Source organism: Phocoena phocoena, chromosome 3 (assembly GCF_963924675.1).
Source record: "Phocoena phocoena chromosome 3, mPhoPho1.1, whole genome shotgun sequence".
Classification (NCBI taxonomy): domain Eukaryota; kingdom Metazoa; phylum Chordata; class Mammalia; order Artiodactyla; family Phocoenidae; genus Phocoena; species Phocoena phocoena.
Window position 1 is genome coordinate 124,448,325 of NC_089221.1, and position 26,670 is coordinate 124,474,994.

Below are 26,670 nucleotides of genomic sequence, written 5' to 3' on the forward strand. Positions count from 1 at the left end.
CTCATTTTGAAATATAACTAAATTTGTGATAAAAATCCTGTTAGCAGAAATATGTGCTACAACTTATTTCCCGTGATAAATCCCCATTCAAGGAATTTCTGGTCAAAGGGTATATACGTTAATGCATTTCCCTCCTGAAAGTTTGCGTTGATTTCTACTCATTTGCTCTGGAAGCATCTGAGGATATTTACTTCCTTGCATCCTCACCAGGGCTGCACTGTCAATACCTTAATCTTCGCAAAAAAGATAAGTGAAAACGGTACCTCATTATGACATTAAAATTGCTTTTATTTTAATTCTTCTGTAAGTTGCCTGTTCATGTTCTTTGCCCATTTTCTATTAGTTAATACATTTTTGTCTATTTCTTATTATGTAAAGAATTCTTGACCTTTATATATAAAGGATATTAAATTCTAATGTATCATGTGTTATAAATATAATTTCCTACTTTTTAGTTGCTGTTCTTATAGCATTTTTGACATGAAAACAATGTTTCTAACATCAAACCCTTAGTCAGTCTTTTGTAGTCTATTTTTTTTTATTTTTAAAGGTTCTACTCCATTTATAGTTATTATAAAATATTGGCTATATTCCCTGTGTTGCACAGTATGTACTTGGAGCTTATTTTATACCTAACAGTAGTTTGTACATTTTAATCCCCTACCCTTATATTGCCCCTCCCCCCATATTGCCCCTCCTCTCTTCCCTCCCCCCACTGGTGACCACTAGTTTGTTCTCTATAACTGTGAATCTGCTTCTTTTTCGTTATATTCACTAGTTTGTTGTATTTTTCATTTTTATTTTTTTAATTTTTTTAACATCTTTATTGGAGTATAATTGCTTTACAATGGTGTTAGTTTCTGCTTTATAACAAAATGAATCAGTTATACATATACATATGTTCCCATATCTCTTCTCTCTTGCGGCTCCCTCCCTCCCACCCTCCCTATCCCACCCCTCCAGGCGGTCACAAAGCACCCAGCTGATCTCCCTGTGCTATGCAGCTGCTTCCCACTAGCTATCTATTTTACATTTGGTAGTGTATATATGTCCATGCCTCTCTCTCTGTCACAGCTTACCCTTCCCCTTCCCTGTGTCCTCAAGTCCATTCTCTAGTAGGTCTGTGTCTTTATTCCTATCTTGCCCCTAGGTTCTTCATGACCTTTTTTTTTTTTTTAAGATTCCATATATATGGGTTAGCATATAGTATTTGTTTTTCTCTTTCTGACTTACTTCGCTCTGTATGACAGACTCTAGGTCCATCCACCTCACTACAAATAACTCAATTTCGTTTCTTTTTATGGCTGAGCAGTATTCCATGGTATATATGTGCCACATCTTCTTTATCCATTCATCTGTTGATGGACACTTAGGTTGCTTCCATTAGTCTTTTTCCTTTATAGCTTCTACCTTTGATGATATTCTTGGCAAGATCTTCTTACCTCTAGATTTTAGACATGGTTACCTATATTCTTATTTTTGTTATAGTTTAATTTTTCTTAATCCAGCTATATATGTGGTAAGATATACAGTAAGGATGTGACTTCATTTTTGTTATATTCTTAAATAATTGTTTTGAGACCATGTATCAAATAAGATCCCATACATGCTGATTTGAAACATGTTCATCATAAACTAAGTATTTTTATATACTAGCATCTGTATTCTGTGGCTTTCAAATCAATTATTGTAGCTTTACAATGTGGTTTAACACATGGAATGCAAGTCCCTTTATCCTTTTTCAGAAAACCTTTATTATTCACATATTTTATAGAGGAAATTTAGAATCATTTTTGTAAATTCCATCAATTATTTCTGTTGTACTATATTTATGTATCAGTTTTTGTCCCCTTTCTTTATGTCCTGAGCAGAATCTACTGTCCAGTTGCTTTAAAATCTGAAAGCCAAATAATGGAAATCCAAATAGCTAATAAATGTATTAAAGCATGGGCAAGCTTATTAGCAATCAGGGGAATGCCAATTTAAACCACAATGGAAGACCATTACATGCCCACTAGATTGGAAAAGTCACAAAGTTAGTTAATGTCGAGAGTGGATAAGGAAGTTGAGCAAAGTCTCATGCGTTGCTAGTCAGAGCGTTAATTGGTACAACCACTGTGGTAAATAGTTTGGCATTATCTAGCATGGGTGAAGATGCACAGCCCATCCCAGAATTTCCCCTCCCAGAAATGTAACCTAAAGACGTGTGGACTTAGAGGAGTCTTACATGTGCAGGAATGTTCATGAGAGCATTACTCAAAATACTCCAAATTGAAAACAGTCCAAATGGCTATTAAAAGTAGGAAAGGAGGTAAATGACAGTGTATTCGTATGGCTTTGAATGTGAACAAACTATGTGCAGCAAGTTGGATAAATTTTATACACATAATGTTGAACAAGAAAAGTCACTGAAGAAAACAAGCAGTAAGATTTAACACACACACACACACGTTATATATATGCACAAATACATGTACATGTTATACACACATCTGTTATATATACATAATGTCATATACACATATATATACACAACATACATATAACATATGTATTACTAAAATAGGCAAAACTAAGGTGTTGCTTAGAAATGCATATGCAGGTAGTAAATCTATGTAGAAAGGCAAGAAGAAAATTACCGACAGAAATTCAGGATAGTGGTTACTTCTATGGTTGTAAACAGGACAGGACCCAGTGGTGGAGTCAAGATTCTATATTGTGCCCTGGGTAAGGTTACGTGGCCATTTACTTATAAATGCTTGTTAATTTTTCTTTTATGTTATATTTACTTTTCTGAATGGAAGTATGGAAATAGTTTAAGAACTAAATGAAATACTCAACGTCTTTTTGAAGGAAACTTAGTCCCTCTCCACCTCTACTTGTACCATCTCAGGAGCAAGGAGTCCTCCTGCAGGGTTGATGGAAGCCCTCAGCATCTCCCTGCCCTGACTTTTCAGCTCTTTGAGGGCTCAAAGAATTACCCATCTGTTATGCTTTTGTATGTTGCCATCATGTTTTTTCTTAGTGTTCTTCCAAAATTCCTTAATGCCTAGCATAGCATGAATATTTGTTGAATGAATGAATGCATATTCAAGTATCTTCATGCCGGAAAACAGTAAGTAGAAGAGGATTCTACTCGTATAAACTCCAAGGGTGGTCCAAGACGACAGAATACACAGCTTTCACAGAGTGATGTTTATGCTGGTGGATAATTTCTTAGCACAGCTGTCTGTTTAACCCTCAAAGTTCTCTGCAGCTTCTCTGAGATACCTGGAGGGACTACGTCATCTACAGATGACTTGCTGTGAGATACTGATAAGGGAAAGCAGAAGTATAGCCCACTCCATCCAGTCTGTGGGAGCACCGTGGGTTCAGGACCATTATCTCCCAAATTGCATGGGGAGCTGTGACTTGCAGAAAGAATGCAGTGACGCATGAAAGGTGAATCCACCAGGGAATGAAGCTTCCTTAGTTCCGCTACGGCGGGCTTTTATAGTCTGGGTCAACCCTGGACGTTGGGATGTCAACATTCTACCTCTCTAATTGGATGTTGCCCACAGGATTTTCCTTGAAATTGAGTGCACCAGGCAGGGCAAACCTGTATGCAGGTCCCACATCACACCAATTTCCTTTGTCCAGAGCCAGCACCTTACTACCAGAGGCTTGGGTCAAGTGTGCAACTTTTGGCTAGGTAAAATTCCCATTATTATGGATGTTTGCCTCTCTAGAAGAATGCCTAGCTTTTTGAGTCCTTTCCAGGTGCCAGACACTGTGCTGAGATTTTGGCATGCATCATTATCTCACTTAGTTTCTCACCTCTGTAGGAACTGCCTTCTCATTGTTCTGATTTTGCTGGTGAAGATTCTCAAGCTCAGCCCACTGACTCGTTTAAGGTCACAATAAGTGGTGAAGGCAGTTGGTGAACACACACAGCCTGGTTTCAGCTAATGTTTGCAACCAGGGCTTGATTCAGTATTGTTCCTTCTTTTAACCAGTTTCTGTTGAGTGACACTAGATGCCAGATTCGGTACTGGACAAGCAAACAGAGAAGAGACCTGCCTTTGCTTTGTACTTCATTTTCCCCACTCCATCCCTCGGGAGTTAGGTACATTCTTGGAAGGGTGTGTAGAAGGTAGAAGGTTCTCAGTGTGTTAGAGAACACATAACTAGGGGTCTCCACTGGGGTAAGATTGACTGAGGTTCTGCCTTCCACTGGAGCCAATTCACAGAACTATGGGACAAAGGGTAAATGCCCCACAAGTGATGGAAAACCATGTCTCTCTCAGAGTGCCCCACCCTTTCTCCTCTCCCTCAGCCCCAGTACAGGCTGCAAATGCTGCCTTTGCCTCTTCCAGAGGACTCTGAGATGGAGAGTCAATCCCATGTAGTTGCAGCTAAATTCTGAACAATGTCTGCAGCAGTAATACCAATTTACGGCCTGATCACAACCCTTCCAAATCAAGACAATGAATATAACCTCTTCTCAGCCTTCCTGCTTTCAGAGTCAGCCACACATTTGAGGCCTGATGGGATCCAAGTTTTCATAGGTGCATGTTCTAAGTCAGAGAAGAATTTGTCCATTAAGGGCTGTGTATGCCTGTGTGTGTTGGTGATGAATGAGAAAGACTAGAAAATTAGAAACTTTTGCCTGCAGTGAGCAATCTAGCAATGGATGATAAACACACATAAAAGTGTTGGTACCCTTTTCCCTGGTAATTTGCCTTTGGAGGAACATGTTGGGAAGATAGATTTGTTAATGTCTCAGGGAGTAAAACTGACCTAACTCTTCTGTGTTTTTCAGCACCTGAGATGTTCAACTCCAGAAGAGAAGCAGGTTATTCCTTTGCTGTTGACTGGTGGTCACTGGGAGTGACAGCATATGAGCTGTTGAGAGGCCGGGTACAGTAGAATTACATTTCTCTTCAGTTACTCTTCCAGCAAGTTTCATTTTTACAGTGAAAGGATTGATTCTTTTTTTTTTTTTTTTTTTTTTGCCAAAAGTCAAGTAGTTTGTTTCAGAGATGAAAGCAACAATGCCATGTGATGCTGGTAACAACCCTTGGGATTTCCGCCCATAATTAATTCACTCTCCTACATATGGGGCCAAGCATGTGAGTTGACATTAAATTATGCAGATAAAATTAAATGAATTATAGGGATATTACTAACTCCCAGAGAGGGAAAATCAATACATGTCACTCCATATCTTATATAAATATATTTGTTTGTTTAAAGAAAATAATTTTGCAGTCAGAGTCCAGGGCTCTGATTCAGTGTGAATTATTAATACAACACAATTCATGCCCTGTCTTGTTGGATTCCTGTCTTCCATTTGCCTCTTGAGTTCTGGGTTCAATGGCTAATTAGAGTAGTTTCCTTTTAGAAGAAACATTTCTTAAACTAAGAAAATGCCTAGGAAGAATTTTGCTAAGAAAAGATTTTTTTTCTCCCTCCCATATTATTGTACCTCGTGGTAGTTCCCTGTGATTTGATGTAACTGACAATGTATTAACACTGGCAGATCCATTTTTCTTTTCGTTTTCTGCTTAGGAAAGGTGAAGCATAGTTACTGTTAGGTTGCTGAATTCATATCTACGTATATAAATTCGGGGTTATCAGCTATAGTGACTATGTTACACTTAGATCCTCAGATCTTATTCGGCTCACAACTGAAAGTTTGTACCCTTTTACCAACCTCTCCCTATTTTCCCCACCCTCAACCCCTGGCAACTATTCTACTCTCTGTTTCTTTGTGTTTGAATTTTTTTTTTTTTTTAAGATTCCATGTGTAAGTGATACGATGCAGTTATTTGTCTTCTCTGTCTGACTTGTTTCAGTTTGTGTATTGGACTCAAGTTCTGTCCATGTTGCTGCAAATGGCAGGATCTCCTTTTTTATGGCTGAATAATATTCCATTATTCATATATATTGTATATGAATATGTATTAGATATGTTATATATAATATTCCATTATTCATTTATAATTTATCCATATATAATGAATATGATGTGTAAATATATAATACCATATATAAGTATATATTATAAATATATGTATATATGTGGGTGTATAAATATATATATGTATATCATGTACACACACATCTTTATTCATTCATCTGTTGATGGATATTTACGCTGTTTCTGTGCCTTGGCTATTGTGAATAATGCTGCAATGAACATGGGAATGCAGATTCTTTTTTGTAAAGCACAGATATAACTTTTCATGTTAAAAAAAATGCTGTTACTCCCTAATGCCTCATATACTCACACACACACATACACACACACACACACACACACCCTTCACCTGCCTTACCCACCCCTCTCCTCCCCGACACTCTTCAGACACCTTAGCTTGGCATTCTTTGCCCGTTAGAACCATGTTAACTTTTCAGATTTTGCTTCAATTTGAATGACCCTGACTCTTCACAAACTCACTTCAGACTCTTTGGACTCCCTCCTGTCTCGAGGCATCCCTTGGAGCTCTTTTCCTCTTGTTCCTTTGCCTATAAAGGTATTTCCTAAGATAAGCCCTGGTCTTTTTTTAAAAAAAATCACTCTTTGAATAAGTTTGGAAATTGCTAAATTAAGTTTGAGTAAAGTTAAGGATGTGTCTTAATTGTAGAACAGAATCCTTATATCTCATGTATATTGATCATTTCTAAGAAAGGACAGATTTAGAAAATTCTCAATTAAGAAATTAAAAACTCATTTGACCTTCCAATCTCATCTTCTAGAATTAACAGCTTGTATTTACTTCCAAACCTTTTCTGATTTTATAAGGATAACGTTTTCACATACATGCGCATATACATAGTTAACTGTTGTTTCAGTAAAAAGAGAATTATGCTTTAACCTGTTGAGACTTTTTTTTTCCACTTAAAATAAAATGTAGAACTTTCTACATCAGAACACGTAAATCTATTTTACATTTTAGGATTAAATCCATTTCGCAAATGTATCACCCTTGTAAATTTTTCCAGATATATCTTATTATTATTTTTTTTTTTTTTGCGGTACGCGGGCCTCTCACTGTTGTGGCCTCTCCCGTTGCGGAGCACAGGCTCCGGACGCGCAGGCTCAGCGGCCATGGCTCACGGGCCCAGCCGCTCCGCGGCATGTGGGATCCGCGGCATGTGGGATCCTCCCGGACCGGGGCACGAACCCGTGTCCCCTGCATCGGCAGGCGGACTCTCAACCACTGTGCCACCAGGGAAGCCCCAGATATATCTATTTTTATGGTTTTAATCTCTTCTATATCATCAGACTGTAAATTTATTAAAGGTGGAGCCAGTGTTTTATACAGTTTAGTATTATCCACAATATTTAGCTTTCAACAGGTACATAACAAATGCTTGTTGAAAGTACAGAGGAACAAGTCACTACAAAACAATTCTGACACATTCTCACAAAGAATCACCAAGGAGCCTGCATGTAATTATGTTTCAAAATATAGCTAATCTGAAGAAATGAAATACCAACATTTAATTACAACTAGCAACACAACTAAACCACAGAGGAAGGGTGCTAAACAATCATTTCCTCCACATTTACAAATTGTGATTAAGAGAACAATATATGCTTCAAAGGGAAATGTGCCTGAAACTTCCCTGTGGTGTCTGATCTTGTCCTGACCATGGTCCCGTAGCCCTTAAGCTGCTTTGTCATCTCTCTGTGTCCCCGCTTGCACTGCCATTGTAAAGGCAAGGTCCACGTCTTCTCTAATTTTGTATTGTCCATAGTATTAGCTTATGATAGGGAAGTACGTCGTTTTGCACTAATTGTACACCCTTGGCTGCAGCTCTTTTGCTTTTGTACTCCTGAAATAAGACTATAATCACAACACCTCACTTTGTCCCATCTAACGTTTTCCCTTTTCCACCTTGGTTATTTTTTACATTCTCATTCTTAATTTATATGCTGCCCTAAAACTGTCTGCTATATCCTGTCATTGCACACTATAATTTTTCTTTATAGCATGTATTCCATTGATGTGTGTGTGTGTGTGTGTGTGTACAGTCTCTCTTATTATTTATGGTTTTGCTGAGTAGACTGTAGGCTCTACCACTGTAGAAATCCCATCTGTCCTGTCTTCATTGTATCCCCAGGGCCCAGCAGAGGTGCAGGACATGATAGGCATTCAATCAATATTTGGTAAATGAATAAATATAAAGCTCTGGTTGTTGATGGCTTAATGTGGATTTTAAAGTTTGGAACTAGAAACATACATTACTGTATAAGACAAAGGTAATTTGACTATTTTGAACAAGTCGACAGAGCATGAGGATTTAAATATATGTATATTACATTCAGTCATATGGCCTAAAGTAAATGAAAAAAACACAACATACTTAAACCATTTGCTTGTGGCATTTGTCAGTTCCTTTATTAGTTTATCAAAGCATTTTGTTTTTAGATGTCTCAAAAGCAGGTTTCGAGACATCAATGAATTAAAGAAAATTAGAAAAAAGAAAAAATATATGTGCACATACATATAACCCGGGAAACTTGGTGTGCCAACCTGCCCCAGCTCTTAATGGTAAACATGCAGTGAATCACATGTAGTGACCCACAGTGCCCTTGGCTTGCAAACAGTCAATAAACATTGATGACGCTGATAAGGTACCCGGCACTCTTTTTCTGATATTGAGTTACAAGGGTTATTTCCACTGTATCATTACTCAGACAAATGAATTAACTATGGTCCTTTATTCAGTCTTGAGGGAAGAAAATATGCGGCAGGGGTTTTTAAACGTTGCATTAAAAAAATAAAGTTTGGGCAATCTCCCTTTTAGGGAGTCAACCCCTAGCACTTCCTGGTTCCCTGGGTAACTGCTGTTGACATGCCATGCATAGACTTAAGCCTTCCTTCACATCACCTTTGTTGATAACTCATCTTGCTGTTCATTATTTACATTTATAGCCACCATCCTTTATGTCAATAATCATATCTCTCCTGTATTATGTCTAATATATATTAGCCACTCTATTGAGAACTTTACATGTATTATGTGATTTAATTTTCCCCACACTCCCCTAAGGTGGTTCATTTTACAGAAGTAACTTCATCTTACAGATGAAGGAATTGAAACTCAAATTGACTGACCCAGTTTAGCGCTCAAATCCTTTTGCCTTCAGAGCTCCAACACTTAATTACATTATGTTACCTTTTAGTAATGATGTACAACAAGGAAAAAATTAAACTCCTCCATTTCTCCCAATTTAGTTGGGAGAAATCGGTCCACAGTCATTATCTCGAAAGAGTCAGGCACTTGATAAATGTACATATCCATATTCACTGTCCTATTGTTGGTTAATCTAATATGAAAACTGTGTTCATTCAACAAACATGTAATGAGCACTCACTAGGTGCTAGGTCCCATGGGCAAAAATGTGAATACGGTAAAATCTCTAGCTTTAAGTAGCTCACTTCACATAAAGAGAGACAATCCCAGGGTGAATCCTTTATGAAAGAGAAATCAATGTAGGTAAAGGCTGCCCTCTAGTGGATATCTGTGAAAATTATAACAAAGCCACCGTTTTGTTTAATTTCTTTTCCCCCCAAGTTAGGACTGTAGAAGAATCTGGTTCTCTCAGGGGTAAAAATACTTTTGCCTCATCACAAAATTCTCCACCCCACTCCGTAGTACTAGCAGCTCATAGCATTTGGAACTGGGGTTGAAGTCTTCTGGGTAACCTTCTAACCTGAGCTTAGTCATTATGATTCGAAGAAGTAAAAAGAGGTGTGTGTATGGCAAAACTCTGAATCTCTTTATAATCAACACTTAAATAACAATTTTTTAAATTTCCATTTACTGAGCGCTTGTCCAGTGTTTTAGGTAAATACTTACATTAGTTAACCTTACAAAACAGTTCCAAACTGACATCTCAGACGTGGATTTAGCCCACAGAAATGTTTCCTTTGACCCAGAGGGTTACCAACTTTTAAAAATTCCAAGATTTCACAAGGATGTATAGATTTCTGGTACGCTTTTTTAAAAGTAGGAAATCTGGCAACCGTGGACCACATACGCATATGGCAACACAACAATTGGCTGGAGGGGATTAGAAAATGCTATTTAGATTTTACTAGTTGAAAATTGAGCTTGGAAGCATTTGCAAAGGAACATTTTTTCTTTTACCCTTTAAAAATGAAGACTCTTACTTCTCTCCCTTAAGAGACCGTATCATATTCGCTCCAGTACCTCCAGCAAGGAAATTGCACACATGTTTGAGACGGCGCTTGTGACTTACCCTTCTGCCTGGTCACAGGAAATGGTGTCACTTCTTAAAAAGGTAAGAAGGACAAATGCATGACAAAAGGAAGTGATAAAAATGAAGCACATGCTCTGGTTTGAAGTTAAAAGTTAAGTTACAATATCGGAGGCAGTCATGATAAATACATTTCCAGAGTGGGTTTTGCAGCTAAGAGCTTTCAAATACATGGCTTCATTAATAAGGCGACACACGTGTCCTCTTAAATGTCCCAAAGACGTCTCAAACTCCATGTGCCAAATGGAATTCTTGAACTCATTATTTCCTGGACTTTCTCCAGCGTTCCTGCTCTGGCGTCTCCGTCCACCCACTAATATAAGCCAGAACCAGAAATCATTCATCATCCACATACCCAGTTCATCACCATGTTCATATTTGACCTTTTAAATGTCTTCTGGATCTGTCACTTCTCTCCATCTATCTTCCTAGTCCTACTGCCATCAAGTCTTGCCTTTTCACTGGTTTGCCCCTGTACACTTTTATACACTCCATTGTCTTCTCTGCTATGCCCCATAGGGATCTGTTCAATACAAAGTTTACCGCCTTCCCATTGTTCTTAGAATAAAGATCAAAATTATTTGTATGGTATAAAGGTTCTAATTACCCCTCAAGTCTTATTTTGGACTGTTGTCCCCCTTTTGACTAAAAACTGCTTTGAGCTTCTTTTCTCTCCTCTTTGCCCTCCCCCTCCTCACCCTCATATATCATTCTCTAACCACAGGGCCTTTGCACATGCTAGTCTCATTGCCTAGAACATTGCTCCCATCCCCAGCTCTTCCAGCTCCCTCCTTTAGGTCAGTACTACTAATGCGATTCACTGACTGGTTCAAGTCCATGAATTACTTCCAACAGGTCCATAACATGTATAGAAACTGAGGGAAGTATTTTAAAACTTTTATAGCAACTTGATACCTCTGATACCTCAAAGCACATGGTCAGTGGACTCATCTCACTGAATAGGGTCCAAGCCTATGCAGTGATGTTGAACTCAAATCACAAGTTGCACACAGTGTGGTGTTCTACACCAGCCATACACAGTAACACCACATATTGACTTCAGTGGGTTGGAAATTAAACCAAACAAACAAAGAGAAATAACTGGCCCTTCTGCATAGCTTGAGAAACACAGCTTTAGATCTCAGCTCACGTATCACTTCCTCTGGAAGCCTCCCTCTGTTTTCAGATCACACAGCACTAGCTTTCCTTCATCCTATTTTTCACACTTTTAAATTATACATTGCACGTGTGTGACTCTTGGGTTAATGACCATTGTTCTTTAAGCTGCATGAGGGAAGGACCACGTCTGACTCGTTCATGGTGTCCTCAGCACTTAACACAGAGTATGACAGGTGGTAGACTTTGGTATTTAAATTAATGAGGTCCACAGTTTTCCTCAGCTTTTCAAGGTGCCTGTGTTCACCAGAAAGATTAAGGACAGCTGTAGTGAGAGCTCAGTCATGTGTAGTGAATAATTACGTGAAAGAAAGAATGAGGAGCCTAAGAGGAGGACCTTGGCTTTTTTCTGAAGAGAGAAAATTGCCCAGGTTGTAACTGGTCAAGGAACAGAGCTTCAGGGGCTAAGAATTCAAAACCTATGTCTCTTGTCTATGGGTCCAGTGTTCTGTTTTGGAATAGGGATATTGCCATTGGTGATGTCAAACATAAAGAATGGGGGCGGGGGTCATTTTCCATAAGCAAATTTTCCTTAGTTCCTATTATCCCAAAAGTGCACACTGATGACCCACGGCTGTCACCTCCAGGCCCATTCTCAAGTGGAACTGCTATTTTCCATTTGAGCCACAGGACTGAAATGATGTTGGCTCTGGAGTGGTTAAAGGGGAAAAATTCTTTAATCCCAGTTCATAAAACCCAGAACTATCACAGCAACCTTAGTTACATCTTATCTGTGTCACCCCAGTATATTTTGATTAGTGGTAAAAACTGCTAAATTTTCTAGTGTGAAATAAATTTCATTTGTTAAAACCAATGTACATTTTCCACGTAAGAACAGACCTTCTCTTGGTCACTTTATATACATGGCTTGATTTAATCATAGCAAACCTTATGAAATAGCTTATTATCCCTTTTTTACAGATGGGTAAACTGAGGTTTAGAGAACAAACTTCCCCATCATTACTAAGTTGGGGAATCAGTAATCACACATAAGTTTGACTCAGTAGGACAAGCTATTTTCACTCACCACATTGCAACTTACAAAAACCAACTTACAATTCATTCTGACCACTCATCTATATTATTTGTTTATGGGGCTAAGAAAGGAGAACACTACTTCTTTCCTTCAATCCTATACTTGGAAATATTCATAGGGAATCTGTATGATTTTTTGCACTCCAAGTTTTGCCCTTCCTCATGATCTTGGTGTTTGTATTCCATTGGCAGCTACTGGAACCGAATCCAGACCAACGATTTTCCCATTTGTCAGATGTTCAAAACTTCCCATATATGAATGATATGAACTGGGACGCAGTTTTGCAGAAGAGGCTCATTCCAGGATTTATTCCTAACGTGAGTCAATCTTAACAAACCTATAGTAACTCTCATTCAATGCACATTAACTCTGTGTGCCAGATATGCACATGGTCTCATTAGATAACGCGCCAATGTTGTAAGACAGCCCAGATTTCTATTTTACAGATGAGAAAACGGAGGCACACACAGGGTAGATTGGCCACCAAAGTCACATAGCTGGGTTGGGATTCTAATCTAGATCTATGTTGGGAGTTCTAGCTCCTAACCACGTTTTGTGGCTTACTTTTTTTTTTTTTTTTTTTTTTTTGCGTTACGCGGGCCTCTCACTGTTGTGGCCTCTCCCGTTGCGGGGCACAGGCTCCGGACGCGCAGGCTCAGCGGCCATGGCTCACAGGCCCAGCCGCTCCGCGGCATTTGGGATCCTCCCAGACCAAGGCACGAACCCGTGTCCCCTGCATCGGCAGGCAGACTCTCAACCACTGTGCCACCAGGGAAGCCCCTGTGGCTTACTTTTAGTGGAAAGAAGTCCTAATCCTACAAACAGTCATTTCTGGGAATCTGCCAATTAAAAAAAAAAGTTTTCTCTGATTCCAAAGATATAGAAATTTGTATCCAAGGAGTTCTGAGTCAAAGGACTGACAGCTGCTGGGGATGGGATGGGGTATTTATCTTTACCATGCACCCCTCTTCCTCTGGCAGTTCTATGCTGGGACCAATATTCACAATGACTAATAGCCAAAGCGAAGTAATTCCCACCGTCTATACCCGGCCAAGGTATCTGTGGCCTCCCGCAGTCGGCTGGTAAAAGCCAGACCCAGAAGCTCCAGCCAAGGGGCCAAGTGAGCGCTCTGACTCCCCTCGCTCCCCACAGCCTGATTTTACACATTCAGTTGTCGGCAGATTGGCAGAATAACAAGCTCATGGAGCAGCGGGGGGGTGGGGTCCTACCTGGCCACCCTCCAGGGTCCAGCAGGGGCCGCTTGCACCGTGGGTGATGCGTGACGCCGTGGAGATCTAGGCACCTTTCCTGTTGTTTCTGCTCTGCCACGCACCCTGCAATGAGCGCTGCCTCGAGAGACCTTCTACCTAGACTTCTCTGACTTAATTGAATCTGAATCATCTGGGCAGCTCGTTAAACATGCAATTTCCTGGCCCTCGTTTTCAGAAACATTAATTCTCCAGGTCTGGTTGGGGGGAACCGGGAATCAACTCAGGTGATTCTGATCTACCCTTGAACCCACTTCAAGAAACAGCCCCAAAGGCAAACTTTAGAAAAATAATTATAATAGGATTTCCTTTCTAACTCATGGAAGGCTCCTTGGGAGTTTAGAAAAATATACAAAATCAAAGAACATGAAAAGCAAGGCTGGCAAGAAGTTATTTCAAACTTCAAGTGCAACTCCGAGCTGGTTATTCTTGGACTGCTCCTGCAGGAGGGAGTGTTATTCTCCTTATCCGGTTGGGTCTAGTTTTAGAAAAATACAGGTATCTAAGGAGTGAGTCAACCCGTCTTCCTTGCAGAAAGGCAGGCTGAATTGCGACCCCACCTTTGAGCTCGAAGAAATGATTTTGGAGTCCAAGCCTCTTCACAAGAAAAAAAAGCGCCTGGCCAAGAAGGAGAAGGAAACGAGGAAATGTGATTCCTCTCAGGTAAGCAGTCCCCTCAGACCCAGGGTCGTGGGAATCTTCATGGCAGCTGCAATTCGTTGGAGAGCTTCTGGTGGGCGGCCATCCCACAAGAACTGGCTGCTTCATGAATGTGAGGCGGAGATGAACACCCCAGCTTCTGAAAGGGCAGCTCTGGGGGTCCCGGCAGCAACATTTCACAGGTGGACTTCCTCCCTAGGTTTCTGCCATTAACTTGATTCCCTTACTGCCCTCTCCCAGCTCTCAATTCAAACTTTGCAATCTCCTGGGAGAAAATCTAATTGGCCAAGCCTAAGTCAGGTGACCATCCCTAAAATGATGGAAATGGGCTGGTTCTAAAGTACACACATGGCTGTTTTGGGCCACACTCCAAGGACTCACTGGGAGCAGCAGACCCTAGACGGGGGTGTCTGTTCTTTGCCAGACCCAGAATTTTGTGATATCAGGGTCTAGCAGAAGTAAGGAGTATCTATTCACAGAAAAGATAGAACTCTTATACGGGTGAGCACTATTGCTGGAATTCAGGCTGAGTCAAATTAATTTTGTAACTAACTGTATTATCCTCTGTCAGAGTTCAAGGTCAGATTTCAATACGGTAACCTGCAGGGACTCAGTAGGATTTTATACGTGTGGTTCTGCGTATTATAATGATGGTAAAGTAACAAACATTCATTTTGCCTCTAATGGCCATCCATTCATCCACCCGTCACCCTAGCCACTCAACTAATGGTCGTGCATTCTTCCATCCCTGCATCTCTCCATCCCTCCATTCCTCCATCCCTCCATTCCTCCATCTCTCCACCCCTCCATCCCTCCCCCTATCCAATTGTTTAGGCTATTTTTATTGAATCCCTATTATCTGCCACATTCTGTGCTCAACGCTGGAGAGAGATATAGATGAGATATTATTCCTGCATTCACTGACATCCCTGTTCTCAAAGATTGCATAGTCTTGTGGTGAAAACAGCTCTTCAAACAAATAAGTATCTTCAATGTCCCTAATTTCTCTAGTCCTCAGGGGCTACTATACCCTTTAACGGTCAGTTAACCAAAGTCCACATCCTGTTTGTCCACAGAACTGGCCTCTTACCAGATTCCCATCCTTAAGTGTTTTCTAGGGCCCTCCAAGGAATGCTTAGCTATCCCACAAACCCATCTTGCTTCTTGCTTTTTACTTCACCCATCTTCCTCCTAATGATCTGTTCTTCTTCATATCATAACCAACCAGCTTCTCCAGGCCAGCTCCTTCCTTTGTACCTAGAAAGCTTGTCTATGCAGGCTCCTCTGTTAACAGACCCCCAAATGTAGCCAAGTACAGGACATCATCTTCATTACAAGTTTTCTAAAGTTTTAGAGACGACAGCAATCTGTGAGTAACTTTTGCCATGCCTTCCATGCTCTATATGATCTGTCTACTTCCCCCGCCCCAACCCTTGTACTATGCCATTCTTGACCTTCAGATATTTCTGCTTTCTTAATGTAGATATCTACAGCTATAAAGTTCCCTCTGAGCACTGCCTTTCTCTGCATCTCTTAAGTTTTGGCATGTTGTATTTTTGTTTTCATTCACCTCAAAATATTTCCTAATTCTTGTGATTTATTTTTTGACACATCGGTTGCTTAAGAATGTGTTGTTTAATTTCCACGTTTGTGAATTTTCCAGTTGTTCTTCTGTTTTTGATTTCTAGCTTCATTCATTGTGGTCAGAGAAAATATTTTGTATGATTTTAATCTTTTTAAGTCTATTGAGACCTGTTTTGTGGCCTAACATATGGTTTCCTTTGACTATCTGAGCATACCTAAAATAGTTGTTTTAGGGTCTCTGTCTAGTAAGTCCAATGTCTGGGCTTCCTCAGGGATGATTTATGTCAGTTTATTTGGTTTCTTTGAATGGGCCATACTTTCTTGTTTCTTTGTACACCTTGTGGTATTTTTGTTGAAAACTTGCTAGTTGACTATTACAATCCAGTAACTCCAGAAATCAGATTCTCCCCTTCCTTCTCTAGGGTTTGCTGTTTTTTGATTGTTGAAGGCTGTACTTGCATCTTTGAGTGACTTTTACAAACTATTCTGCAAAAAGACTATTCCTTGTCATGCATCACCACTGCTGTCTCTTGTTATGTTAGCTTGTGTTCAGATAATATTTTGATAGAGATTTCCTTAAACACCAGGACCATTTTTAAGTTGCTTTTTTCCTGATTCAGTGTTTGTCTGGTTGCTATAAACCTTTGCTTGCTTTCCAGAGTTCTGACAGTGTTGGCCCTAACAGTTTCTGTTTGTTTTTCTGATGTTTCTGTTGAGGGTTGGGGGTTTGGAGCTGCCTGTGCCATCATTTTGCTCTAGTTTCTCCTAATCTTATAGCCTCCATTTAAAAATAAAAAGGATTTTGTTTCAAAACAAAGAGTAGCCTTCCCTCAAAGAAGAATCAGAAAGATGGTGAATCTCAAAGTAGCACTTTATCTCTATTCAAGGATTTTAAAATGTGAGCGTCAATTTTAGCAGCTCCTTACATTATCATCATGCTTGTTCATTCATTCAGCTGAATCTGGGGGTGTGGCCTGGGCATCAGGATGTTCTTCAGGTGATTCAGGTATGCAGTGACTGTTATCATCTACAGCTGTAGAATGCAGGCTGTGATTAAATAAAGTAAAAGCGCTAAAGTTTTCCTTTCCCCCCTGTATCTCTGTTTCCTCATTTATAAAATGGAGTTGGTATTGCTACCTACTTCATAGACTGTTCTGAGTCAATTAGTACATGTCTGCCAAAATGCTAGCCGTTGTTAGAGAAGATGTGGTACATATACACGATGGAATATTACTCAGCCATAAAAAAGAATGAAATAATGCCATCTGCAGCAACATGGATGGACCTAGAGATTATCATACTAAGTAAAGTAAGTCAGAAAGAGAAAGACATACTATATGATATCACTTATATGTGGAATCTAAAATATGACACAAATGAACTTATCTACAAAACAGAAACAGACTCACAGAGAACAGACCTGTGGCTGCTAAGGGGGAGACGGAGTGGGGGAGGGATGGATTGGGAGTTTGGGATTGACATATACACACTACTACATCTAAAATAGATAACTAATAAGGACCTACTGTATAACACAGGGAACTCTGCTCAATATTCTGTAATAACCTAAATGGGAAAAGAAATTTGAAAAAGAATAGCTATATGTATAACTGAATCACTTTGCTGTACACCCGAAACTAACACAACGTTGTAAATCAACTATAGTCCAGTATAAAATAAAAATTAAAAAACAGAAACAAAAAAAATTAAAGTGCTAACCCTAAAAAAAAAAAAGTTAGCCATTTTTTATGTTTTACTTTTCCACTCGACTTCCTGACTTCTAACTCCATTCTTTTCCATGACTCTGGTTCATGCTCACAGTAGATGCCTCTGTCGTTTCTTTGCATCCAGGATGTTCTCCACTGACCCTCTCTGCTCATCAGCCCCTTTAAAGTAAAGAACCAAAAAGACTGACACACACCCAGTCTGCCTGCTATGGAAGCAAATGACCTAAGTCCTCTTTTTCTGCCTCCTGAGATTTCCACCTGCTCTAAGCCCTTCAGATATTTCTGATGCCATCTCTACTTACACCAGTCTAATCTCTGTTTGCTCTGTCATCCCTGAGAAGCACATTCTAACATTTTTTAATCAGTAGTTCTCTTCTCAACCACATAAGACTCATTCGTTCCTCCATTCTGTTTGCTCCCCACTCCTCTCCCTCATACTCTGCCTACTGCTGTTGAGTTGTCCATGTAGCTGCACTTCTTAAACTTTTCCAACTAAAGCAGAGGAAAAAGAACATGTGGCACATGAGCCCTTAGGGCCAGGGTGGGCCTCATAGGGCCTGCAGTGCCGTATCACAAACTCATCTGAGTGTGCACTTTACATCTTTGTTTAAATAAAACAGAGTTATATGACAGAGAAAAGAACTTGAGTGAACTTCTGAATTTTAGTGATTATAATCTTGATTTTTAATGTTAAAATATTTTAAAATGTTAATATTTCAAATATCTTCATGTTAAACTTTATATAACATTTTGTATGTTTATGTATTTATTTATGTTTATATTATACATATATTTTTATGTCTATAATATAAACACATACATAATACGTACATATAGAAATATGTATATGTATATGTATAAAATACAAACATATATAAAACATAAACATGTTTATCCAAACATATAAAGTATTATATAAATGTGTTAAGACATTATGTAATATTTTATATATTTTTATGTAATATTTAAATGTTAAAAATATTTGTTCTACAATCTTGGGGTAAAGCTGCTGCTCCAAGGAGCTCTATCAGATCATGTTTATCCCATAGCTTCATGTCCCCTACTACTGATACTGGAAACCCCCAGCATTACAGGTACCCCAACTTGAGGATAAGAGTGAGGTGTAGCAGAATCTCTTTTCTCTCCTTTGTTTTGCTTCCCCCCACCCCTTCTCTGAAAATTTCCTCTCCTTTTTATAGTTTACTCTCCCAACACTTAATTATTTGTTCAGGAAAGGTAAAAAAAAAAAAAAACTCTCTAGTACTTGAAGACTTAGTATTTTCTAATTCCTAGATTTAAAAACAAAATGAATGAATGATATTTTTTCCTTCAAGAAGAATATTTGTCATCAGAAGTAATTTGGAAGTATTTTGTTACAGACTTTTAAAACATTTGATCTGGGGCTGATACTATACTGGGCCTGGTGATGGTCATTTCTTTGAGGTTAAATTTTCTGATTATGTTGGAAACGTCATCTAGAGATACTGACAGCCAGACAGTGAAGCAGCAAAGCAAATGCTTTGCAAATCTGTGAGAAAGTCACAACTGAAGAAGGCTGCTCACCACAACTGAAGTATAATCAGCCCCAGTGCAGTTGAAGGGAACAGTCAATCCGAATTCAGCCTGACGGCATGTTTGTAGGCTACTCGTTAAATCCAAGCAAAACTGTTGTTGAACCCAAGTTTGTGTGCCTGACACACAGTGAGGTCAAACAAACGGAAATGTTTGAGTTTAGAGCAGAGAAAGGTTTATTGCAGGGGTCAAGCAAGGTGAAAGGGGAGGAGGGGATGGGCTCAAAAGACCCAAACTCCCCGATGGCTTTCAGACAAGGGTTTTTTAAAGACAGTGTTAGGAGAGAGGGTCCTAGGATGCGTGTTCAGCTCATGGACCTTCTTCTGATTGGTTGGTGGCGAGGGAACAGGGTGATGTTTTGAGAATCTCAACCCTCTGGTTCCAACCAGCCTGGAGTCTACGTGCTCTGGTCAGCATTTAGTCACCATCCCCCCACTTGGCTGGGGGGGTCTGAGTTTCTACAGAACAACTCAAAGATATGCATCAGATTGTTATCCAGTTCCCTTCAGGAGGAAATGGGAGTCCTGTGATTCTATTGTCCTAATAATTAACTGCTTCAGTGCTCTTTGGAACTTGGGAAAGGCCTAGGAGACTAAAGCCTTTTTTCTCTACAAAGAAAAAACGGGGGCACAGAGGGACTTTTGTACCTGGGAAGGCCCCGCAGGGTCCTGCTCAGTTTCAGTCTCCCCTTCTCTTTGAATCCTGAGGGGGACAGGGGCAGGACAGAAAAGGGAATAAAGTTTTGGACGGAGAGATTAATCATAAACTTGGCAGGGGAACTCAGTTTTAGGGGGACTTGGTTTCAGAACCTCCAAACCTTTTACATGAGGGCCAGGAGATGAGAAGCAAATAGGTGACCAGCTTAATAAACCCTTGTGCCCATCTGCCTTGAAGCTGTGGTTTCTTGGGCTAAATGGCTGAAAGACATCAAGCTCATAAACCATAACCCAGGTCTTCTTTGCTGCCTCATTGTGGGGAGCAGAGAGTTGATGTATTTTTCCCCGTTTCTTTCCTATATGCTCCTCTATTAATTTCATTGTGGTCTCACTCCTGCTACAAACTCTCAGATAGCATCTATTTTGAGGACACATTGGTCCTCCTCGATTTGGGCCACTCAGTTAAGGGACACTCAGTAGGTTATTGGCTACTTGAGGATCTTCACTGGTCTGCTAACTATACCTCTATTTTTTTTCCAACATTCACCCGGAAGATGTGCCTTCTTCAAGAGCACCTTGAATCTGTCCAAAAGGAGTTCATAATTTTCAACAGAGAGAAGTAAGTAACCCCTGGAAGAACAGCAGCTCAGCGAATGATGGAGTGTTTCAGCCAGATTCAACTTGCAAAGATTTAATATAGTTTTAAACATTTTTTCCTTTCTGATTACAAAAATGATGCATATCCATGATAGAAAATCTGGAAAATACAGAAACTTTTTTTTCTTGTAAGAGATTTCAAAAATTGTAATAGGTAAATTAGCTTAGTATCAGGTTTCTGTTGATGGGAAGGGCAGAAGAATGGGGACTTCAACACTTAAAATCAATGATGTTTGTAAGAGTTACCCTGGCTCACGCCTCTTTATAAACTGTTGGGCTTAATGCTATCATTTCAAAAGCTTAAATCTTTTCTTTTTCACTTCAATGAATAAACCCACTTTTTTTCCTTTTAAGAGTCAAAAAGGACTTTAATAAAAGACAAGCCAATCAAGCCTTGGAACAAACCAAAGACCCACAAGAAAAGGATGGCCGGAATAACCCGTGAAGTCCTCAACATCTTCTTGGGACATTTCCACGTCAGGAAGAGCTGACAGAAATTCTCACCTCTCCACACCTCACACACTTTAGAAAATATGAATGAATACCTTTGGAGGGAGGCAGCAGGACCCAGGGAAGAGTCCCCAGGCTCCCGGGAACTAGATTCACCACCGCGTGACCTTGAGCAAGTTACTTACCCCCTTTCTCTGCTTCGGTTTTTTCATCTAAAACGAGAACGTAATACTAGATGAGCCCTATACTGCCTTTTTACTGCCACCGTTCTCCATTCTGTTATTCTAAACCACCTCTATTTTTATTTTAAAAGGAATATTTGGACGCAGATTTATTTTTTCCACTCCTAATTACACTGTGACAAATGGACATAGCTGGGTGATGGAGTGAATCTCTTCAGAGTTAGAAAACTTCATAAATTGGTCAGAATCCCCAAATCCAACTGAATAGGAGTAAGGAATTCATTCAGGAAGAAATGAGTGGGACCAGATTATAAGTAACACAGATGGATGAGGGCCTTCCAGTGGTGTGCTCAAGTCAGAACACCGTACGTACCAGCTTGTATCAATTGTAAGAGCCACTATGCGCATCTGTCCCAGCACCCCGTACAGTGATGTGAAGTTGAGAGTTGAAATTGGTGATGGTGGAAGTATTTACATCATTGGCAGATGCTACAAATCAGGGCTTTCCACCCTTTCCGGCCCCCACCGCCCACCCGGCCCCGGGGAAGCCAGTTGTGAAATATTAGCACACCACTGGCCTTCTTCTAGAAGCATGTTCCTTGAGAGCTAATTGTCCTCTTAAGACTACCAGAGACCTGTGTCCAGAGAGCATCAGAAAAGAACACTGTCACATTGAAAGCACCTCCACCTTGTAGTACCTGAAGTTGTATCTTATATGGGAGTTACAGTCTGTTAGATTGTGAGGTGAATTTGGAAGATAGTAAAATTTACCCTTGAAAATTTCCTTTAATATACACAACATATGGTGAGTATCTTTTCTTAGAGAAGCCCAACATCATGAGACCCTTCGCTAATGAAACGAGTCATCTTTTTTGGTTCTTTTTTTTTTTTTTGGTCTCACTTTTGGCTAATAAAAGATGCACTAAAGTGTTGAACAGATTATACATGCCTTTATAAACTAGAATCACGCGCTTAGAACCGTGGGATGCCCACACATCTGAGAGGTCTAAGACTGACTAAGGGAACAGCAATACTTACTTGTGCTTACGGCAAGAATGGCGGGCAGAATCCCCTATTTAAAATAGTATTGATATTTCACTTTTTCTTTATATTGTATTTATTTATTTGCCAAACACAAAGTTTAATTCACCTAAGTTGGGATGTAACTCTACTCCCCTGATACACAGAAGATCTTTGCAGAAGAACTATTTTTGGCAACTCACAGATGCTGCTGGGTAGAGTCAAGAATAAACAGGGTTGGTGGGGGATTGCTTTAACTGTTGGCCACTCAGATCACCTAAACCTTGTCCTTACTTACTTAGGGAGACTATGGGCCTCAGCAGGGAGGCAGTAAGCTGACAGGTGGAAATGGGCAGAAGTAACAGAGACGGCCGCAAGCTACATAGGACTTCTCCAGAAGGGAAGTCGCACTGGGGCAACTAGACATGGGCAGAAAGCCAGTGCTGAACTTTAATTCAGCACTGATGGTTTTCTCCCCACTGAGCTAATAGGCCCCACATTTCTGACCTTGAAAAGCTGTGAAATAGTGTCTCTCTACTTTAAGAGTAACCATATTTTTGTTAAGAATTAAAAGCCAGCTCTTGTGTTCTGTTTGATTCCTTTTCTCTACATTTCCCCCATATTATATGTCTGTGCTATGTTTTTCTCCAAACACTATAAACTCTGGCTCAATTTCCCAAGGAGGGGGAATGGGTTGACAAGAGCTACAAGGAGGTGACCAGATTCTGCTCCTGGTTGGAAACCAGGAGTGTCAGGGCCATTTGCATGTTTACCAATTTATTTCATTTGTTTCAATTCAAGCCTTGATGTGCTGTCGCCTCATCTCTCCAGTTACCTGATTCTTTCTCTCGCTCTGACCTTATATATATCATCCCAAATGAGAGACTGGGAAACACCCAAGTGCAATGGGATTGGTAGGGTCTCCATTGGGATGGGAGTTAAATCATTTGTGCCATTTCACGTCTATACAGTTTATAATAGGATAGGAACACAATACAACCTCTGTAGGTTGAACCCCTAGTTTTTACTTCCAATGACCTGATTCCACGCCTACAGTACCCTTACGGGCTGTCAAGAACCATGGATGCACTGACTAGAGAGGTAAGATGGATTTCCCGTCCTAATCAGGTTACAGACCCACCACGTAATATTTCAAGTTAGAAAAGAAAAAGCATTGTATCCATCGGTACAGAACGGCTGATTTTAAGCACCTCCCACCACTGGACATTTTGAGTGTTAGGACAAAAATGTTTTCCAAAAAATAGAAGAATTCTTCAATCCTTACCATTGACTTCATAACATAATAGTTTTTCCAGACTGGATTGATGAATAAATAACTGGGGAGAAGGAGTGGGTCATATAGCTAGCAGGGGCCAGTGTTGCTGCTTTGGGCTGACACAGTAATGCTAAGGCTTTAATTCTTCAAGGGCTGAATGAAAAGGCATGAAAAGCAGTGAACTGTTTCAGTATCCAGTTGTCCCTGCATTCTGTCGACACAAATTCCTGTTTCCTAGAAACCGTGCCTGTGATTACCGTTTCCTACAATCTCAGTGTGTCTGATATTCAACACTGATGTGAAAAATCCAAACACAGTTCACAAACTGTGCTGTTGTGAACAGGTAGCCCTTGGATGGGAAATCTGTGCTTCTGCTGAGCTGTAGCATATGTACTGTCAGTGTGCCTGTGTGTATTAAAATGTCTTCTGTACACCATAAGCCACTTCCTTCTTTGTCAGCCGTGTGTGTGTGTGTGTGTGTGTGTGTGTGTGTGTGTGTGTGTGTGTAATCGTTTCCCCTAGGGGTAGGGTCAAAGTCACCTGGTCTTACTTCCATTTCCTGCTGTGAGGAATGTCCTTTACTAGAGACAAGCTGGTGTTAGAGATGATGTTCTAGAACTATGGAATGTTAGAGATGGTGTTCTAACCCTCTGGCACTGTACCTATGAAATGCAGCGCAATCTAGCTGCTCCACATATGTAGAAACCGAAAACCTGACTCCTCCAGTATTCACACCTAAGGAGGCACAGCCCAGTATTCTGGATTTTGCCTTTCACTATGACCTTTAGGCCATGGAGAGTCCCTGCACCTCTTTTTTTTTCAGCACTCTCCCTTCTTACCTCTCCACATCTTTGTCCGGTTCCACATACCCAAGCAGCAGGTGGATGGTCCAAGGCCCATATCCCGGGACAGGAAGGTTAACAGACAGCTCTGAACTCTTGGAGCCAGAAGCAACTCCTGCCTCAGGGGAGAATCAAGGGGCCTTCCAATCACCTCTCAGACCCACAACAGCTTAGCAGCCACAGGCTAACTGGTTCCCGGGATAGGTTCTCCTAAGTCTTGTGGGCTCTGCAGTCCTGCATGCAGAGTACTCTTGTCCAGGTCATGTGAAGTGTGCTGTCTTGTTCTCAGCGTCCACCGATCACAGGGCAGGATCTAGACCTTCCATTCTGAGGAATGCCAGCCTTAAGGATGCCACCTCATTCCTGCAGGCTGCTTTGGCCCTTTCATCCCATCTCCTGCTCATGGTTGGTGTTCTCCTTGTGATAGCTTGATGGTAACGGAGTTGATTCCAGAAAGTTCTTCCAAACCAGAGGGACCTTGTTATTCCTATTCAGCGTTCTCATTCCCCACCTGGTGGATGTGACTCGACCCTGAATACCTCCAGTCCGCAGAGGTGTGAAAGTCAATGTGTGAATTGCACTAACTTAAAAAAAACAAAAAAAACTGCTTCATCCCTTTTAGAGCCCTGCAGGCTGAGATCATTTTAAGCACTGACCCTGCCCTTTACACCCAAGCTTATCCTAAGCAGAGCTCAGCTGCTGCCATGGTCCTGAGCAGGGAGAGGTGTTTCACCGGTCCTGAGTTCAAGCCCCCAAATGCGACTGTGGGCGAAAGCTTCTTAATCATCAAACCTTGAACGTCAAACTGAAATAATTCCTTATACGCTCAGAGTAGCTTCTGACGTGGTTTCACCTGGGCGTTCATCACACTTAAAAGCAATTCACCAGGAATTACCATCCCCTGATCCTCTCCCGCACCTGCCCCAGCCTACACACAGATACCGTGCTGAGAAAACAGTCGTGCCCTGCAGGCTTGAGAATGCTGCCGTGGCCACCTGCTGTGTATCTGCCTAGCATCCATGCCCTCCTCTTCTGGGATCACAAATTGATTTTCTTCGAGTTACGGACAGTCCACGTGGTTCAGGTGGCTCAGGGGGCTCAGGGGCCGGGTGTGTTACCAGGTGTGGCCAGTCAGTCCCAGTCTCCAGGCCACAGTGCCGAGGGCAATGGTGAACACGTGACCAAGCCGGACCAATCAGAATCCGTCTCCTTGGCTGGCACTACGGAGAGAACCTCTCTCCCCCTGAAATCTCTTAGGCAGGTAAAAAATGCAAACTTGTTGGCGCTGATGGTCAGTTTTGCTCCCACACGGAAAGAGCTTTCCTAAGAATGAGGCATTTACTATAAAGGCAAGCAGGGCTAAGAGATGGAGAGAAACAATATTCTCGATCCAGCTATGCTTCAATCTACCCAAATCTATCCCTGAAGTTTTCAGTTACACCAGACTTCAAAAAACCCTTTCCAAAAGTTTTTCTTTGCCTATACACATCTAACATTTGCAATGAAAAATGCCCTGCATAAATTCTAATTGGATCCAGGAGTGTATCCCCAAAAGGGTTTAGTATAACAGGTTTGGCAGAGCGTAAAAGATGATATAGAAGGTGGACACATTTTGAAAGACATAAAATTTCTCAGAGCTTTTAACTTGAAGATATGTACTTTAAATCTCTCAGATTATTATAGTAAACAATACTTTCCCCACACGCGTTAGACACCTTGGGAACAGTCTGCTAAAAAATATACTTTGAAACGTGCTTTGGTTGAATTTTCTCAAAGTCCAAGTTTTTAGAAAGAAGCAGAAAATGCTTTAAGGGGACGACCTAAACAAACAAACAAAAAACCCAAAACAAACAAAACTTTTCAGGATCTGTCCTGTACTCAACTAGATTTTTCCCAAATGGCCTTGTACATTAATGCTAAATTTGATGAACATTAAAAAAAATTAGTTATTCCCCAAAGTTCTAATAATGGTCATCTAACTCTGTGGCCAAAACAAAACCTCAAGCTCAACTGAAAAGACAGAAAACTCCCAAATTTTCTCAGGGTTTACATCAGATGTGCCCTCCTACTAATAACCCTGTCAGTTCTATGGTACAGTTGTCACACTTTAGGTCGACCGGCATGACACACATAGAAAAAGGCTACACAACCACAGCTGCGATTTTATAGTTATTTTAATAACCAGGTTTACATTAACAGTCACTTGATGAACTTTTTTTTCTTAATTTCAGCTAAACTCAAAACACAGTTTTCTTCACGGTTCAAAGCAAACAGCTCTTCGCGTTCCA

At 40.5% G+C, this 26,670-nt stretch overlaps 1 protein-coding gene across 1 annotated transcript in view; it reads left to right on the top strand.

Annotated features, from left to right (window-relative positions):
• The window catches only part of STK32A (serine/threonine kinase 32A), an 83,703-nt gene extending 63,125 nt beyond the window's left edge, over positions 1-20,578 (top strand). Inside the window, exons 6-11 of the mRNA XM_065874062.1 lie at positions 4,802-4,899; positions 10,184-10,300; positions 12,680-12,805; positions 14,291-14,419; positions 18,843-18,848; positions 20,510-20,578. Of these exons, the coding sequence (XP_065730134.1) occupies positions 4,802-4,899; positions 10,184-10,300; positions 12,680-12,805; positions 14,291-14,419; positions 18,843-18,848; positions 20,510-20,578 (545 nt within the window). The remainder of the gene's footprint in view (positions 1-4,801; positions 4,900-10,183; positions 10,301-12,679; positions 12,806-14,290; positions 14,420-18,842; positions 18,849-20,509) is intronic.
• Positions 20,579-26,670: the final 6,092 nt, after the last annotated feature.